This window comes from Mustela nivalis (genome assembly GCF_964662115.1).
Source record: "Mustela nivalis genome assembly, chromosome: 16".
In the NCBI taxonomy this organism is placed as follows: domain Eukaryota; kingdom Metazoa; phylum Chordata; class Mammalia; order Carnivora; family Mustelidae; genus Mustela; species Mustela nivalis.
The window spans coordinates 497844-516796 of NC_139035.1; the positions used below are offsets into that span (position 1 = coordinate 497844).

Genomic DNA, 18953 nt, shown 5'->3' on the forward strand with positions numbered 1-18953 from the left:
TTTGGCTATTGTGGACGTTGCTGCTATAAACATTCGGGTGCACGTGTCCCTTCGGATCACTACATTTGTATATTTAGGGTAAATACCCAGTAGTGCCATTCCTGAGTCATAGGGTAGCTCTATTTTCAACGTTTTGAGGAACCTCCATGCTGTTTTCCAGAATGGCTGCACCAGCTTGCATTCCCACTGACAGTGTAGGAGGGTTCCCCTTTCTCCGCATCCTCGCCAGCATCTGTCCTTTCCTGACTGGTTAATTTTCGCCGTTCTGACTGCTCACACATAGGTTCTTGATGTGTGTTACCTGGACCAACAACATCTGTATCGCCATGGAACTTACTAGAAATGCCAATGATCAGAGCTCCCAGGACAGAGGGATTCAGACGCTCTGGGGGCGGGGTCCGGCAGTCTGTTGTAACAAACCCTCTAAGGAATTCTCGCACGTCACCATTTGAAAATCACCGGCTTATAGTATATTGAGAGAAACAAGCAGACGGTTACTACATGACGGGAGAAGAACTTTGATGATGCTGGAGAGAAGGTGACCTGATGATGACGTAGTGCTGAAGAGGCATTTCCTACTGACAGGGGACGTGAGGAGGCGACGGTGAGGAAGATTTTCTCAAAGACAGAACACTGGGGCCTGCTTCTGAAGGAATCTACGAGTGAGCCCACTGGAGCGGGAGGAGGGACATTCTCAGCCGAGGAGGCGTTCATGCAAATGTCCCGAGGTGGGAAAGAGCGAGAAGGAGAATGAGAGAGAGACAGAGGGGAGGGGAGGGGGATGGAGGTGCCGTTCCTCGATACCCACGAGAAGCCGATTCTCACCCACCTTTTTGAACTGCTTACACACTGCTCCTTTCAAATTCCTGAACTGAAGCCGGTCTTCTGTGAGGATGCTGCTTCCCTCCCAGCCCGAGTGAGCGGGCAGCCCATTCTTTTTGACCCCACGTACCCCCAACATGGCGGGGGCTTGCGTCTCCTCACCCCACTGTGATGCTTCAGGAACACTGTTTTCCCGGCTCTTACCTCAAACCCCGTCTTCGGAGGCCAGATCACCCCACTGCACCCCTCTCTCGCTGCCCGTCTCTCTGCCCCTCAGGCCTGTCCGACAGAGCTGGGACCTGGCCTTCTGCTGCCTCTCTGCCCCCCCCCCCCCCCCGTCGGGGTGACTGCAGTGCTCGGCAGGTGGTCCTCCCCCCCCTCCCGCGAGCAGCAGGACGCCCGAGACACCCTCGTAGTAATCGGCAGCCCCAGCGCCTTCGATGAGTTAGGAGACCCTGCTCGTGGGCTGGCGGGACGGGCGTCGTGCTCTGCGGCAGTAATGCCAGGGGTCTCACCAGCGCCTCCGGCCACATCTGAGATCCCAACGTGTTTGTACGTGAAGGAAGAGTCTGTGCCAACTTCTGCTCACGTTGAGAATGAAACGAACTCATTTCGTAAACCCCTTGTCACCGTCACCGTGCCCGGCACAGACACGTCCCCACTCTCCGTGCCAGCAGCCGCCGCCCCCTCCCTGCCAAGTGCCCGCGTGTTCCTGCCGGGAGCACAGCACGGGGTCTGGCCATGGGAGGGACACCCCAGGGGTCTGGCCAGGGGAGGGACACCCCAGGGGTCTGGCCAGGGGAGGGACACCCCACTGAATCCCGGCAGCGTCTGCCGTCTCTGGTGAGCGCTCTGGCTCCTCAGTGGCCCCTGGGGTTGCCCCATCTGCAGACCCGGAGCTGAGTGTAGGCAAGACTCGGGAACCACGGAGCTGCCTCTCCGAGCAGGTCCCACGCACCCACCCCGCGTTAGCCGCGCTGGGAGCAGCAGGAGGAATGTCATTTCTGTGAAGCCTTTTCCACGTCCACCTCCACCAGCTCATGCCCCCTGCGGGTTTTGAACTTTCATTTAAACTTACACCTTCGGAAAGAAAGCGCGTTTGCCCATTCAAGTTCTCTGCGTGGAACTTGCCTCAGTATCTTTTATCCTTGTTTTGGCCCCAAAATAAGCAGGAAAAAGAACGAAAAAATATTCTGGCCCTGAACAAACAGTAGAGCATGGAATCCTCTAATCCTTCCATTTTTGTTGTTTTTATTCCGTGTTTCCCCGGGAAGCTGTCCTAAAATCCGTGGTTCACTGGCCCATCCCTGACTCCGGAAACCAGCGGCCGGTGGCCCCCGAGCAAGCCCGTGCCTCTGCCGGGGCGCGAGAGCTTAGCCTTTCTGGGAGCTGCATGGAAGCCACACGTGCAAAGATCTGCCTTGACTGGACTCTACTCTATAAAAACACTTTTGAGCGTGTAATGTGTCTTACTGAGGAATTATCCAGTAATTTTTCTCAGCATCTTTTAAGATAACGTTTGAATCAAGGTCTTTTGTGTGTTTACATTTTCCCTAGTGCCCAGAGTGAATGCTCGTTTCTACCAAAGCCACACCAGTCCTCTGCGAAATGGACCAGTTACTCCAACAGTTAACACAAGTGATTGTCTCAAAGATATAGCCACTGATTTCCTTTACAAACGAGGGAGTACCTACTTAGAGACGAGTCTGCCTGCTCTCTCGCAGCTGGTGATGACCCAGGACGGTCTGTCCAGCTTGGGAGGAACCCCTCCCTCTACCGAGGGATTTATATGCGTTTCCATCCGCGTGGGGGCTCCTGCTTCCTGGCGCCCTGCACTTCTCGGGCAGGGGACGAGTCACATAAGTCCTCCCCGTGGGTTCAGAGAAATGCCTCAGAAGCCGAAGCAGGAATGTTAATCTCATAGACTGGATTTCTCCTCAGCCTCACGGGCGGGCGCACACTGGGTCATCACTAGCTATGAAAGACCCTGCAGACTCGTCTAGAAGGAGGCACTCTCCTGCTCCGAGAATTTGGTGAGTCTACATAGCGTCAGTTGTGACTTTGGAAAGAACCTCCTGCTCACCTTTAATCCTTCCTTTTGCGGGGCCCCAAACCTCACCAGGCTGTTCCTTAGACATCTGTTTTGGTCGCAGAAAACTGTAAAGAAGGCAGCAGTTAAATTCTGTAACTTTTCTTTTAGATTATTTTTCCTTAGCCCATTCTGCTAAGATTTTCTGTCCCCACTGGGACATGCCCAAACCAATAGTACCCCACACTTACAAAGCCTTCCATTCCTCCCCCCACCAGCCCAAAGCCCACTGTTACAGACTTTGGGGGCCAGGCCTGTGGCATATTATTGATCTCTGAGAACCATCGTCTCCAAAGTCGAGGGCTTGTATCAACACGGCCCCATTTATCACGCTCGCTGGGCTATGCTGGACACCTGATTCCAGCTGAGTCAGTCGGATTCTCTCTTCTGGAAATGTAAAATGTGAACTCCTGTTCACATAACTCCTGTTATCGCTCCTGTGAACTCCAGAGACAGCTATCAAGATGTCTACGAGGAAGTTCTGGGGACCACATACAAAGAGAAGCAGAATGAGAGGGTCTGCAAAGAGAGAAGGAAGTGGACGCGTAGACAGGAGAGCAAAGGGAAAGAGAGAGACTAGGAGCCATGGAGAGACTGGGAGGGCCATGAGAAGCCCAGGCTTTCCAACTCCTCATTCCTCTCTTCGCAAGGCCTGGTTGTTCACAGCTGTGGCACATTCCGTGAGGTGACCCCAGATTCGTAAACACATGGAATAGAGCACTTTCCTAAAGTTACGTCGAAGAGCGTTTCTATTACTTTCAACCAAGAGTAACTTGACTAAGATGCTCCCTCAGGGAATGTTTTTGTGTCCAGCGTTCTTTTCATCGATAAGGTGTCGAGGCCTCCTGCGGCATTTGAGGACACACTTCCAGGCCCTAAGCTAACCCCGTGAGCTGTTTTCTCTGCTGCTGCTGGGCTCCACCTGCCACCTCACACGTCCACGGCTTCTCTCCACCTTTCTTTCTTCCCTTCGTTTTTAATTTAAAGATTTGTATTTATTTATTTGACACAGAGAGAGACCGCGAGAGAGGGAACACAAGCAGGGGGAGTGAGAGAGGGAGACGCAGGCTTCCCAGGGCGAGCGGAGAACCCGATGCGGGCTCGATCCCAGGACCCCGGGATCATGACCTGAGCTGAAGGCAGACGCTTAACAACTGAGCCCCCAGGCTCCCCTTCTCTCCATCTTTCATAAGGGCTTTTCTTCTCCTTGCCTACTTCAGGAAGCAACAAAGCGTCCCAGCTGCCACCTCCTCTGTTTTGTTTTGATATAAGCACGATTCCTTTGGAGGGTTTTTGAAAAAAAAATTCAGCTTAGATAGCTAGTAAAAACGGGGAGCCAGAAAACGGATTTTTTTTTTTTTTTTTTAAAGCACAGGAGGAAAAATAACAGACGAAGTGAGATGGTGGTCGGAATGGAGGTGTTCCAAGACCCTCATGGTGTTTGAGAGGAGGGTAGTAATAGAAATGAATAGTGTTTGTTAAGCGCGCGTGTTGAGAATGTCAGGGAAACCATTAAACAGGAGCAGAATATAGATCTTAAATCCCTTGGCTTAGCTCACTGTAAGCAAGAAAACTAGCGAGTTTCTATGGTTGCCTATTTTAAGTATTTTTGGCCTGTTATCGCTCCTGAGCTCAAAGAGCACAAGATGAGTCACAGGTGTGGCCCTGCAGGTGGCTGACTTTCAACAGAGGGTTAATCTGCAACCTCACAGGCCTCTTGTGTGACGTTAGAGCATTTAGACCAAGACTGAGGCATTTACAGTTGAGGCAATGAGATTTGGGAAAGCTTAGGTGGCCTGATCCTGTAATCTCCAGCCCCCTTCCTCTCTCTAAGATGGTCCTGATTTGCTTCGAGGCTCCAGGATGACCGAGGCAGACGCCTTGAGAGAGGGTGCCAGTTCTCCCCGTGCTCAACACCTACCACTTCTCATCGCTTCTAGATCCCAAATTACATTCACTGTCACTGTATTCAGAGGACAAGAGGCAAAAATCAAACCCAGAACTTGAAAACAGGAAGCAAATTACAGTATTTTGCTAATTTATATTGGCAAAATTCCAGAAAGCAAGTAGGAATTTTTTAAAGACTTCATTTGAGAGAAAGAGAGCATGAGCAGGGGTGGGGGAGAGGAAGGGTAGAGGAAGAAGCAGCGGCAGACTCCCCGCTGGGTGCATAGGGCTCAATCCCAGGACCCTGGGATCATGACCTGAGCCAAAGGCAGGCAGATAGTTAACCGACTGAGCCACCCAGGCGCCCCAAGCGTGGGAATTTCAATTCCCACACTGAGGATGCTGGTCCAGCAAGAGAGGAGTGTAATTTTACAGAGAGGTGAAGGTGTTGATATTCGGACTTGATGTTCTGATGCGAACAGCTGGGACTTGTTCGTTCGGTAGCCTCCCTGAAACCGGAGCTCAGCCATGGCCCTGGATGCCAGAAGTAGAGATGGAGATTTTCTTTGGCTTAATGTAGAAGTAATGCAAAGACCTAGGGAGGTAAGAATGTTAGAATGAGTTTCTCCATGTAACCTGCTCATCCACCTCCCAATTATGTCCCCTGAGAGGACTGGAGCGCCTGTCCTTTCCAAGAAATACACTGATGGCAGGTGCACTACCGTCCTGGAGACGTGCTTCGTTGGCTGATTTCTGCAGTGCCGGGATGGAGATGGGAGACGTTCCATTAGCACAGACTCTGCGATTTCCACGGGATGTAAGGATGTCCAAGATGCAAAAGGCAAGTAGGAGTGCTTCACAGAGCAGAGGCAGCGTGGCACGATAACTCAGCAGGCAGCAAGGATGGAGTGAGCGTTAGGATGGGCCCACAGAGGCCTTGGGTCGGGGTGATGGGTGCTGAGACCCTAGGCTGGAAATAGACAAACAATACATTAAGGTTCTACCTGATCTATGCTACCAACATAACTGAATATAACAACACAACAAAAATGAAAACACAACTTGGATTGTATCACCATGAAACCCACAGCATCTCCCTAATTCCCAGATCTGAATCAGCACACAGACCCTGAACCCCTTGAATGAGGGGAAAGCTGGGGAGCCTTGCGGATGGGCAATTTGGCCAAATCCTTTGCAGTTTTGTTTTTTAAGTAGGCTCCAAGCCCAATGTAGAGTCCAATACAGGGCTTGAACTCATGATCCAAGATCAAGACCTGAGCTGAGATGGAGAGTTGGACACTTAACCAACTAAGCCACCCAGACTGTCCTCTTTGCGGCTTTAAGATCAGTCTTTCTGTTTGCTCTTCTGCAGTGCAGAAAGGAAGGACTCTAAGAAGAGAGTTAAACCAAATTACAACTGATGCAGTATACAGATTTGAACAGCATTTTCTTTATGGCCACGACCACTCTGACCCCACGTTGCATAGATTCTAGCACTCAGTGCCTAGCATCGTACAGAATTTCCCATGTGGGGAATGGAGGGAGTCGGACTTTGTTGCCGGAGGCTCTTCCCCAGAAAATTCTTCTTCCCTCTTTCTGTATGACCATGTCTTTTCTCTCGGTGGTCCCCGTCTTTCCACAGGTCAGTTGACAGGTGCCCTGATTATGGTGTTGTGATCTCTAGGCCACAGAAGGGATGTTTCTCGCCTTACATTCGATTAGTCGCCCAGTCGCCTGCCGCATCTGTCCTCCTCTCTTGCTCCTCTGCTACTGCCTTCCACTAAGCTGACGGTCCACAGTCATTTCATCACCTGCCATTAACATCTGCTAAACAATCAAGTATGTATCCCAATATTTGTTTGCAAATAAAATGCATATGAATATGTGATATACTATGTACATTAAGAAACATGCACAAAGGGGCGCCTGGGTGGCTCAGTGGGTTACAGCCTCTGCCTTCGGCTCGGGTCATGATCTCGGGGTCCTGGGATCGAGCCCCACATTGGGCTCTCTGCTGGGCCCCCACCTGCTCCCTCTCTGCTGGGCTCCCCAGCCTGCTTCCTCCTCTCTCTCTGTCTGCTTGCCTCTCTGCCTACTAGTGATCTCTGTCTGTGAAATAAATTTAAAAAATCTTTTTAAAAATGCACAAAAATAGAACTAAAAAATATGGAAAAACAGAAATAGAATTAATGTTTTCTTCTGTCCCTCCAGTGAGCTTTGCAGTGTGGTGATACAGATGTGTGTCTCACTTTGAAGACACAAGCTTAGGCCATCCTGCTGTCTCACTGAGGCAGTGGCCTCTAACCCCTCATTGGAAAAAGTCCCAAGTTCTTTAGCGTGGCATCATCAAGTTCCTTCTCGATTTGCCCCACGCCTACATTTCTGGACTCATCTCCTAGACACTCCTGGTAACGGGCTCTTCTGGTCACTCCGTCTATACCGGTCTGCTCTCTAACCCCAAACACACATTCACTCATACACACGTGTAACCCTTTCCACCTAAGTTGCTTAATGTTCTGCACAGAATTTATCTCTGTCTGAAATCATAAATTTTGTTTGTTTTTTACCTGTCTTCATTATAGTGTGAGTTCTGAGCTGAGAGGGATCTGATCTTGCCTGTTTTATTCCTTGCTGTACCCCTATATCTAAGGCAGATTCTGGAACCACAGTTCACGCCCCCTAAAGCCTGTGTAATGAGCAAATGAGCACATTTCAATAATAACCAGTTGGTTGTTCTCAGAATTGATCTTTTTTTAGTCTAAAAAAAATTATTAGAGAGAGAGAGAGAGGGTGCATGCACAAGCAGGGGGAGTGGCAGGCAGAGGGAGAGGGAGAAGCAGGCTCCCCACTGAGCAGGGAGCCTGATGCAGGACTTGATCCCAGGACCCTGGGATCATGACTGAGCCACCCAGGTGCCGCTCAGAACCAAGTCCGACAGACTTGTACCGTAGACGGTCTGATTGGGTGTCTCAAATATCCTTTGTCCAATCTGTTGAGAAATCAAGTCCGAGATACTCCTTTCCAAGAACCTATGTTATAAAGCAGATGGTTGTTATGTGATAGTACCTGAATGGGCACATACGATACCGAGTTAATGCCTAAATATCTCCGTCTGATGTGCTTTAAATTGTCCCTTTAAAGATTTGTTTCTTTGTACCGTCAAAGAATTTTAGGTCTCCGTCTGATGTGCTTTAAATTGTCCCTTTAAAGATTTGTTTCTTTGTACCGTCAAAGAATTTTAGGTTTGGTTTTGTTTTTAAAGATTTTATTTGACAGAGATCACAAGCAGGCAGAGAGGCAGGCAGAGAGAGAGGAGGAAGCAGGCTCCCCGCTGGGCAGAGAGCCCGATGTGGGGGCTCGATCCCAGGACCCTGGGATCATGACCTGAGCCGAAGGCAGAGGCTTCACCCACTGAGCCACCCGGGCGCCCCGAGAATTTTAGTTCTAAAGTTTCTAACAAGGTGCTGACTTGGAAACCATAGAGATAAAGGGCTTAATTGTTCGATTTTAAATTTAAATAAAAATCTCCTTCCAAGAGGAAGGCTTCATCGCCGGCCCAGTGAGGTCGGGAAGGAGACGAGCGCTTTTAAAGTGTAGGAGGGAAAGCACCGCCTCGGGTCTGGTCCGTGGGTCTGGGCCGCCTCGGTCCGGGCCAGCGCACAGGACACGGCGCGACAGCATCGTTTAGACTAAACTGTGAATGACTGATGAAGCCAGCCCGCGGCCCAGGGCTGTCGGTTCAGACGACCCTGGCCGATGAGCTCCACTCGGGGGCAGAGGTCCCGCCTCGTGTCCCGCAGCGGCGGCTCCGCACCTCCTCGTGGGTCTCGGCTACACCCGCGGGCCCGGCCGGCAGCAGGCGCGCTCCGGGCGCCGACGCGGACCTACGCCCGCCGGCTCCGAGCACGAGGCGAGCCCAGCTCCAGGGCCGGGAAAGGCCCGTGGGAGACGCGCCCGTGGAAGGCGCGGCGAGGCCGGTCCGAGCGCGGTGAACGGGCGTCGGAGAACAGCGAGCTGAGGGCTTCCAGGAGGCGGCGCGCACGCGGGTGGGCAGAGCGGCGTCCGCAGCGAGGCCGGACAGGCCGCAGACTGGGGGGTCCTGAGGTCAAGCCGCGTCGTTCCGAGGGTCGTCCGGGGCCGCCCGGGCAGCCCTGGGGGGCGGGTTTCTCCCGTGCGGCGGCCCCGCACCGGGGCCCGCGACGGGGGCGTCTCGGCTCCCCCGACGTCCCCCGTGAGCCGCGCGCCGCCGCCCCTAAGGGCTACGGGATTCCTGGGTTCGGCCTCGAGAGGACAACGCGGGACATTCCCTCCCACCCCGGTTTGCCAACACGCACGGCCGTGACCCCGCTCTGCGGCGTCCGTGAAGACCCGGCCCCGGCCCGGCGTCCGGTGAAACACTCCCGGATGACGTCACCGGGCGAGTTCAGCGGGCGGGACGCCCCGCCCCTGGCCACACCCCCGACCGGGCCCCGCCCCTCAGCCGAGCTCCCGTTTCCTGCTTCCGGAGCATCGTGACGTAAGACGGGGGTCACGCAACGCGGGCAGCGCGTCCCGGAAGCAGAAGCGGCAGGCGCGGAGGCGGCGGCAGGGAGGGCGGGCGTCGGGGCGGCCGCGGGGGCGGGGCGGGGCGGGGCCGGGCATGGTAACGGCTCGGAAGCCGAGGGGGCTGGGCCGGACGCAGGCGGAGGACCCGGGGTCGGACGCCGCCGCTGCCGCCTGTCCCCGCGCGCTCCGTGAGGCCCGCGCGGCGCCGCGTCGGCCATGATGATCCACGGCTTCCAGAGCAGCCACCAGGACTTCTCCTTCGGGCCCTGGACGCTGACGGCCGCCAAGACGCACATCATGAAGTCGGCGGACGTGGAGCGGTGAGGCGCGGCGGGCGGCGGCGGGCGGGGGCCCGAGAGCGCCGGAGGCCGCCTTGCCCCGCCGGGGTCCGGCCGCCGCGGCTCCGAGCAGAGCGACCGGCGGGCGATGCCGACGCCGCCCCGGGGTTGGCGGGTCGCGGGAGACGGAAGGGCCGCCGCCTCCTGGGAGCGCGTCCACGGACGGACGGACGGGCGGGCGGGCGGGCGGGCGGGGCCCTGTCGTGCCCTGGAGCCCCCGACACGGGGGCGCGGCGTCCGGGCAGCTTCGGGCGCTGGGACGCGGCCGGGGGGCGTTTGTGATGCGGGACCGCGGGGCGCTGCGACCCTGCGCTGGTTCGAGGAGCCGTTTCCGTGGGGGGCGGGCGGGGGGCGACGCCGTCGGGTGCGCGCGCTGCGGGACTTCTCCGACGGCGGCGGCTGCGGGGCTGCGGGGCTGCGGGGCTGCGGGACCCGCTGGAAGGCCGCACCTGGCCCTGCCGGCGGTGGACGCGAGGAGGGAGGAGCGCTCCGTGCGGACGACGGGGTTTCTGGCTCGGGCCGCGGCGCGGGAAGCTTCGTGGTGGAGCCGCTGGGAAGCGGGACGCGGCCCAGATGGCGGCAGCCGCCCGGGAGAGCCGCAGGTCAGACTGTCCAGCTCTGAGTTGTGCGGGGCCGCAGGCGGGGACGTAGCAGGCGTTTCCCTGGGCCCTCGGGAAGCCTGACTGCGCCCGGGGGCGGGTTTGCGGTCATCAGCTTCGGGTTGACCCCTGCAGCCGCGGGGGCGAGCCGAGCTCCTGCCGAAGTCGTCCCGGAAGGGAAGGGTGCGGGGCGGCAGCCGAGGCCACGCTGGTGTCCTAAGACTTGGGCCAAGGCAAGTGGCCCGGGAGAGAGGCGGAAGGGGTGGAGGTCGTGTGCGGTAGTAATTACTTTACTTCTGCAGCTGGAGTATTCTGTAGGGCCGCCAGGTTTCTCCAGATGTATTGGGGCAAATTGAGAGACTCACGTCTTGTGTTATTTTGTATGCATTCTTCGGTGGAGGGGTTAAGGTCTGCGTAATTGGATCTTTTTATTAAAGTTTATTCCAGTACATTCCGTCTTCATCTTATTAAATCTTTTAAGTATTTAATATTTTCTTTATAAGTTTGTTTCGTTGCAGTGGGGATACTTAACACGAGATCTATGTTCCTATTTTCCGTCAGAAGTTGGTAGTGGTTTCCTTGGACGTAGTCTGTTGGTCTGTCTGTCCTTGTTGTCGGTTCGCCTCGCTGGATGCCCGGGCTGCGGTCCTATGTTGGCTGCTGTAAATAATGCTGTAGTGAACGTGAGCTTACAGAGCTTCCTTCAAATTAGTGTTTTTATTGGGTTCAAATAGAATTGCTGGATTGTGTGGTAGTTTGTTCTTTATTTTGGGGGGAACCTTATTCTTTTCCATAGTGGCTGCAACTATGGAACGTCGTGGCCATTGCGTGTTACTTTTCTCACAGGTGTGAGGTGGCATCTCATTGTCGTTCGGAGTTGCGTTTCCCTGATGATTAGTGATGCTGAACATGGTTTCATGTGTCTCTGCGTCGTCTTTGGAGACATGTCTTTCAGCTGCTCTGCCCATTTCTCATGTATATTGATTGTGTGGGTTCTTTATGTATTTTGGATATTGATCCCTTATCAGTTGTATCACTTGCAGATATCTTCTCCTGTTTAGTAGATTGCCTTTTCGTTCCCGTTGCTGGTTTCCTTCATCGGCAATAGCTTTCGGTGTTGTATAGTGCCTTTTATTTTTGATTTTGTGCCTTTGGTTGAGAAGACAGAGCCACCATGTATTGCCAGGACGGATGTCAGGGGGCTTATTGCCTCATGTTTCTTCTGGTAGTTTTATAGTTTCTGGTCTTACATGTACATCTTTAATCTCTTTTGAATTTATTTTTGTGTACAGTGTAAGAAAGTGGTTGTTTTCTTTTTTTTTTTTTTTGCATTTCAGTTTCATTTTTTTGATTTTCCAGTTTTCCCCAGAACCACTTATTGAAGAGACTGTTTTTTCTAATTTTATGTTTTTGCCTCCTTTGTTGAAGATTAATAACCTTGTAGGTGTGGGTTGAAAGATTTACTTATTTGAGAGCGAGAGGAAGATCCTACGAATGAACACGCGAGCGGGGGGAGAGGGAGAATCTCAAGCAGGCCCCGCTCTGATTGCAGAGACTCCTGTGAGGCTCAGTCTCAACAACGCTGAGGCAGTGACGGGAGCCGAAATCAAAAGTCGGAAGCTTGACCCACTGAGCCGCTCAGGCGCTGCATACGTGTGGGCTTATTTCTGGACTCTCCGTTCTGTTTCACTGATCAGTGTGTATGTTTGGTGCCAACACCATCCTGTGTTGGTTACTCTAGCTTTGTAGTATAGGTTGAAATCAGGGAGCATTTTACTTCTAGCTTTGGTCTTTTTTCTCAAGATTGCTTTGGCTGTTCAGGGTCTTTTGTAGTTCCCCTCCTAACAGATGTTTACGGGTGCGGTGCGTTCCTGTTAACTGCAGGTCCGGTGTCGTACAGCAGGTCTCTGGAACGTGTCCATCTCTATTTCAGGGGCAGAGGTGGGGGCCAGGGGGAGAATCTCAGGCAGACTCTGTGCTGAGTGTTGAACCCGGCTTGGGGCTTGATCTCACAACCCTGAGATCATGACCTGAGCCAAAATCAGGAGTCCGACATTTAACCGACTAAGTCACCGAGACACTGCCAAATTTCACTATTGTAGACGCCTCGTAAAAGTAGGATCATGTAGTATTTGTCTTTCTGTGACTGGCTTTTTTCCTTAGCATAATGGCCGCAAGGTTCATCCATGTTGTTCCATATTGCAGACTTTCCTTCCTTTTTTTTTTTTTTTAGGTTGCATTGTATTCTGTTGCATGTATAAACCCTGTTTTCTTTATCCACCCTCTGTGGTATGGATGGACACTTAGGTTGTTTCCACATCTTAGCTATTGTCAGTAGCATTACAATGAACAAAGGAGTGTTAATTTCTCTAGTACTTAATATTTTTTGTTTCCTAATAACTAAGAATAAATTTTACTTAAATTTGTGATGAAAAATTAACATTATTAGGTAACATACTAAAGGTGTGCAACTTAAAATGTTAGATCACTGATGTGCATACATACATACACACAGATATAATAAACGTGTCCAGTTTTTCTTATTGTTGTATCATAACCATTTTTCCTATTTTATTATATTTTCTCTTTAAACATTTTTGATGATTCTATAATATTTCATTGCATGGATATACTATAGTATACATAACCATTTATTTCTTTATGATTGGATTTTCTGAGTATTTCTTTTTTATTATAAAGAAGATGGTTATGAGTATTAATTTGTATACCTCGTTTCTGCATTGGGGATTATTTATTATAGATTTCCAAAACTGATATTTTGAGTCAGGATATCAATTTGATTAAATTCTTGTTACTTTTTGCTTCATTGGTGCCTCGGGGGATAGAATGTAAATCGACACAGTCCTTCCGGAAAGCCATGTAAGCAAGTGCCGCTTTCCTCATCAGTGTTGCTGCTTTTGCCTTCTTCATTACCACCTTTTAAAACTTGTGACAAGTTGAGAATTTTATTGGAAAGGTTGTTTTCCTACAACCTACAAGAAACAGGCTCTTTAAGTGCTATCTTCTCTTCATAACTATAATTAATATAATTGTTGTGTAAGAACAAAAAGTCTACCAGAAACATGAACCTTATGGAAACATGCGACTATGGTACATTAGGTCATCTCCTAGGCAGTCATAGTAGAATCAGGACCCATATTTATTCTTGATAGGGGTGGGTCTTTGTGAACCAGGAATGAAATAAATGTTTCTAATAAGAATCAGTATTTTTTTTCCATTGTTTTATTTTTTCATGCAGGGATTTTTTATTATTTTTATTTTATTTAGTTTTATAATAGCTGCGTGGCTGTTCAAAAATCCGGAAGTCTTAGAAAAGAAAATTGACACGAAAGCCTTCTGATCTGCTAAAGTTGCTGTTGTAGAACACTTGCACTGAAGGCCTCTGCTTTCCTTGTGATCCCTTAGAATGTCACTCAGAGCACATGTAAACTTTTGCCTCTGTTGCCCACTTTGTAATTATTATCTGATTTTTGGTTATGCATAGGTTAGCTGATGAATTGCACATGCCGTCTCTCCCTGAAATGATGTTTGGAGACAACGTCCTGAGGATCCAGCACGGCTCTGGCTTCGGGATTGAGTTCAATGCTACAGATGCATTACGATGTGTAAACAACTATCAAGGAATGCTTAAAGTAGCCTGTGCTGAAGAGTGGCAGGAGAGCAGGTGAGAATCTGGAAGGGTATGGGTTAAATGAAAGAGAAGAGTTGAAAGAAACCTTCATGATATGTGTCTTTTATTAGAGTGAAAGGCAGGTATTATTATCATACTTGATAGTTGGGTCATTCTGTGATTCATTTGTCTCACCCGTAAAGTGGAGATCTTGAATACTTGCTGAGTTCAGTTGAATTACAGTGGAGCGGAGCTAGTAAGGTTACATTTTTGAACCTAGGGTGTCCTTTAGTGAAGAGGCAGTACACTGTGTACTTTATTGTTCTTGTTTTTGAAGAAAAATAGTTACTTGTGATTTGCATTGTAAACGTAGGGGGCATTGAAATAGAGAAAAATGTATTTTCTGTGATAATCAAATTAGCAGTTATCTACTTTGTGCCAATTCTGTACCAGGTACCTGGAGGATAAAGAGAAGTCCAGGTCTTTAACCATGTCCTCAGGCAGCGTGCAGACTAATCGGAGAGACTCTATCAGCATATGACAAGTTTAAAGCAATAAATATGCAGAAAAAGCAAGAAAGATCTTGTTTTGGTGAATTATGACAAGCATTTGTATTGATTAGAATGTTTGTATCAGTCTTAGAATGTAATTTGGTATGATACGTGAGTACAGATGGTCTGTATTCTGCGTCATTGAATCTGATCCTTCTTCCTTTGATTCCGAGGACGGAGGGTGAGCACTCCCAAGACGTTCTTAAACCCTACGATTGGACCTACACCACAGACTACAAGGGAACACTACTTGGAGAGTCACTTAAGTTAAAGGTAAGTCTTATTTTCTGCTTTTATGATCAAGTCATTGTCTTGGACAGTGTCAGCATTCGAACTCCCCAGTTGTGGCTTATTTTTGCTGCTGCTTTCATCCCACTTACTTTCTATCGAGGGAAGCTTCAGAACCTAATGTGAAGAGATTTTGCTTACTGATTATAAACAGAAAAGAAGAAGGCCATAAGGGAAGAATTTTTATTCCAAAAATACGTTTAGTAGCAATGGCAAACTGCCTTAATGTTATCATTATCACTCTCAAATTAAAATGTGTGTCTGGGGATGCCTGGGTGGCTCAGTGGGTTAAAGCCTCTGCCCCTGGTTCAGGTCATGATCACGGGGTCCTGGATCGAGGCCCTGCTTCCCCCTGTCTCTTCCTGCCTCTCTGCCTACTTGTGATCTCTATTTGTCAAAATAGATAAAATTTTTTAAAAATCTTAAAAAAAAATGCATGTCTGCCCTTGGTGTATTGAATTGGGTGATGTAGACAAAACCTGCTAGTTAGTAGCTTGTGGTTTTACAGCTGAACAGGCTGGTGGACAGATAGGACTTGTGCTCAGACAGCTTAGCTGTTCGTCTTGCTGCACTGTCCCTGAGCCTGGTTATGACTCTAGGCAGGTACTTACCCTGAGTCTCAATTTTATTAGTAAACTGGGTCAACAGAGACAATAGCCTCAATAGCAGAGTTTTGACACGAGCTTATCTGTGGGAACGCGCTCAGGAGCCCCTCCAGCTCCATGTTAATAATGCAGCTGTGTAAACAGCTTGAGAAGAGATGCGGAGTCACTTCAGGGTGCCTACGCTGGGAAGTAGAATCTGTAGGTCTCATGTTGGGAACTTAGCTGTGTTGGACATCCTGCAATTTGAAATGAAGAAAATTTGGCTTAGGTTGCAAGTCTCTACCACATTCAGTTACAGAGAAGAAAGTTACTTTAGTGGAAATAAAGTGATTATTGGAGACCAGATCATATGTTGGCGCTTAGGCAGGAGTGTTAAGGAGCCAGAGCTGTGTATGGGCACCTTGTCTCTGCAGAAGTTTTTGGAGTCTTGGGAAGACAGAAGTTCCTAGCGGGCACTCCGCTCTCTCCGCTTCCTACACTCCTGTAATCCAAGCTTTAACTCTTTAACTCTGCTGCTTCCAAGACAAATGTGCATTTTTTGAGAGGACATTTGTGCATTCACTCACTCACTCACTCATTCTTTCCTGAGCTCTTCCTCTAAGCTAATTCTGGGAGCTGTGGATGCCGAAAACAGACAGAGATCCCTCCTGTATAGTCTAGTGGGCAGCAAGGTTGTTTCAGTTCCTTGATACTTCATAGATTAAAGTTCTCCTTTCTTCTCCTGAGTGAAAACCTTTGTAAAGAACAAAGTTCATTTGATATTTCATTGCCACGAGTGAGGAAATGGGAACTCATTTTAACTCTTTGCAGGAATGATGCCTTACAAGTTGATGAATACGTTTCTTTATTGCTTTAAAAAATTGAATAACCATTTTTTAGGCAACATTGTTAGAACTTTGTTAGAACTTAATCCTCAGAATAATCTTGTATCATCGGCACTCTTATCCTCATTTTGTGGGTGAAGAAGTGGGTTTAAGCTCTTGAAGTACGTGCCTCTTGAAGTACGTGTCTCTTAATAACGTAATACCGAAGCTGTAGCTAATTGTTAACACCGAAGCTGTAGCTTATTGTTAAGCATGTTTGTTGTATATGGAAGATCACACCATTGAATCATTTTTTACATTTGACTTTCTTAAGAATTTTTTGCCCTATAATATTACTTGGGATTTTAAATTTCAATTCTTCCACCCTTTCTGAAAACAAAAGCCCTCGTGTGTATAGGAAGTATATGCCTTCCTATATATATGGAGGAAATGTCAGAGAACGCGGTGTTAGAATGAAGCCTTTCCTTTTGCCCTTATATTCTTGCCGTTTAATTGCTGGGGGCTGCTGGTGTGTGTGTGTGTGTGCATGCACATAGTGTTTTCTCACTCTTTTTTTTTTTAAGATTTTATTTATTTATTTGACAGAGAGATTACAAGTAGGCAGAGAGGCAGGCAGAGAGAGAGAGGAGGAAGCAAGCTTCCTGCTGAGCAGAGAGCCCGATGCGGGACTCGATCCCAGGACCCTGAGATCATGACCTGAGCCAAGGCAGCAGCTTAACCCACTGAGCCACCCAGGCGCCCTGTTTTCTCACTCTTTTGGGGCTGTTTTACAGATTATTTTCTGAGTTGTAGCATAGTGTAAGAGACGAGAGCCAGCCGTAGAGTTGTGCTGGTCGCAGATCCGCCCTTGCTGATTGTTAGCCGGGTCACCCTCAGAACACCTCTGAGATTACGGTGTAAGATGTTACGAGGTCAGAGGCCTCGTGTGTACCTGGCAACATGTGGTCATTTTCTTCATTCTCGTTGAATAAATCAGGGGACTTGGCAGGGGAGTGGAAGTGGAAGACTGCCTCTTGTAGCTGTGTTGCCGTTTAGGAATAAAACGTGTATAATGTCCCTGCATTTAAGAGAGTATTTTTTAAAAGATGTATTCATTTGTTTGAGAAAGAGTGAGAGGTAGAGAGAGTGTGAGCCGGAGGAGGGAGAGAGAGAATCCTGAAGCGGACTCCTCATTGAGTCTGGAGCCTGGCGCTCGACCCTGAGATCCTGGCCTGAGCGGAAACCGAGAGTCCGGTGCTTCACCGACTGAGCCACCCAGACCAGACACCCCTAAAAAACCATTCTTTTTTAAAGCTTGTTAGAACATTTGTCAGCTTATTCAGTGTGATTTGATATTTTGAGCTTTTCTTTCTTCTTTTTTTTTTTCATCGTGGTAAAAAACATAACCAAGTTTATCATCTTAACAATTTCTCTGTATGGTAATTTAAATTTATTCATGTTGTCGTGCAGCCAATTTTCAAAACTTTTTCATCTTGAAAAACTGAAGCTCTGTTAAACGGTAGCTCATTTCCTCCTCCCCTAGTCCCTGGCAGCTGCCATTCTGTTTTCTGCTTCTCTGAGTTTGACAAACTCTAGATACTTCAGATAAGTGGAATCTGACAATATTTGTCTTTTTGTGACTGGCTTATTTCACTTAGCATAGCGTCCTGAGGTTCATCAGCGTAGCACCTGTCAGCCTTTCTGTCCTTTTTAAGGCAGAGGAGTATTTCTGCAGATGGAGGCCGTGCTTTGCTTCCCCGCTCATTTGTCAGTGAGCGTGGAGGTTGCTTGTCCTTGGCTGTTGCGAATAGTGCTGTTACGAACAGAGGTGTGCAGACACCTCTTTGAGATTCTGCTCTGCGCGTTTTGGATGTACACCCAGAAGTGGAATTGCTAGGTGGCACAGCAGTTCTGTTTTTAATCTTTTGAAGAACTTCCACACTGTTTTCTACAGTGGCCGCCCCACTTCATATCCCGTCAGCGATGTCGGAGGGGTTTAGTTTGCATTTCTCTAACGATTGGTGACGTTGAACATCTTCTCGTGCTGAGTGGCCATTTATAGATCATCTTCAGTATCTCGGGCTTCCCAAGGTACATTTTTAGGGAGAAATGTACAGACTTAAATGTCGGAAATGAATGGATTTTGTTACGTCTAAAGGCAGAAGGAGCTGCACATACTGTACCCCAGCTGATAGAGTTGTTTATCACAGGGACGTGGGTTAACAATTCTAGTAGGCCAGTTTGGCAAGGTGAAGAAATTCTAGAGATCTCGTTGACAATAGTGTGAATACAGTTAACACTACTGAATTGTATGCTTAAAAATGGCTAAGTTGGTAGATTTCATGTTATATGTTACTTTTGGCTGCAATTAAAAGAAAATGTTAAACATAGAGTTACCATATAACAGGAATTCTACTCCCTCGGTAGACACTCGAGGGAATTGGAAAGCCTGTACCCATGCAAAAACCTGTCCACAGCTGTTCACGGCAGAGTTATTCAGAATAGCTAAAATGTGGAAAACACCTAAATAATCCTCAGTGGATACGCAGAACTGGTGTGTCTAGACAGTGCAGTGTTATTTGGCCTTGAACAAGGAACAAAGTGCTGGTCGCGTGCTGCAGCAGGGGTGAGCCTCGGAAGCAGGCTGAGTGAAGCAGAACACCCGTGGGTGCTCCAGAATGATTTGCAAAGAGATGAATCTAGAAAAACAGAAGTTAGAGTGGTGGTTTCCGGGGTATGAATGGAGAATGAAGAGTTACTGCTAATAGGTATGGGGATTTTCTGAGGGATGATGC

At 49.1% G+C, this 18953-nt stretch overlaps 1 protein-coding gene and 1 long non-coding RNA gene across 4 annotated transcripts in view; one reads left to right on the forward strand and one right to left on the reverse strand.

Moving 5' to 3' along the window:
• Nucleotides 1-18953, reverse strand: part of LOC309849838 — a 98451-nt gene that overhangs the window by 20032 nt on the left and 59466 nt on the right. The window lies entirely within an intron of this gene.
• Nucleotides 9417-18953, forward strand: part of TIPRL (TOR signaling pathway regulator) — a 27404-nt gene continuing 17867 nt past the window's right edge. Inside the window, exons 1-3 of one of the 3 annotated variants that reach the window (XM_082702800.1) lie at nt 9417-9663; nt 13786-13965; nt 14636-14735. In XM_082702800.1, the coding sequence (XP_082558926.1) occupies nt 9560-9663; nt 13786-13965; nt 14636-14735 (384 nt within the window). In that variant the 5' untranslated portion in view covers nt 9417-9559. Of the gene's footprint in view, nt 9664-10151; nt 10284-13785; nt 13966-14635; nt 14736-18953 lie in introns of those variants that run through there. The other 2 variants (XM_082702802.1, XM_082702801.1) reach the window with 2 other exon arrangements.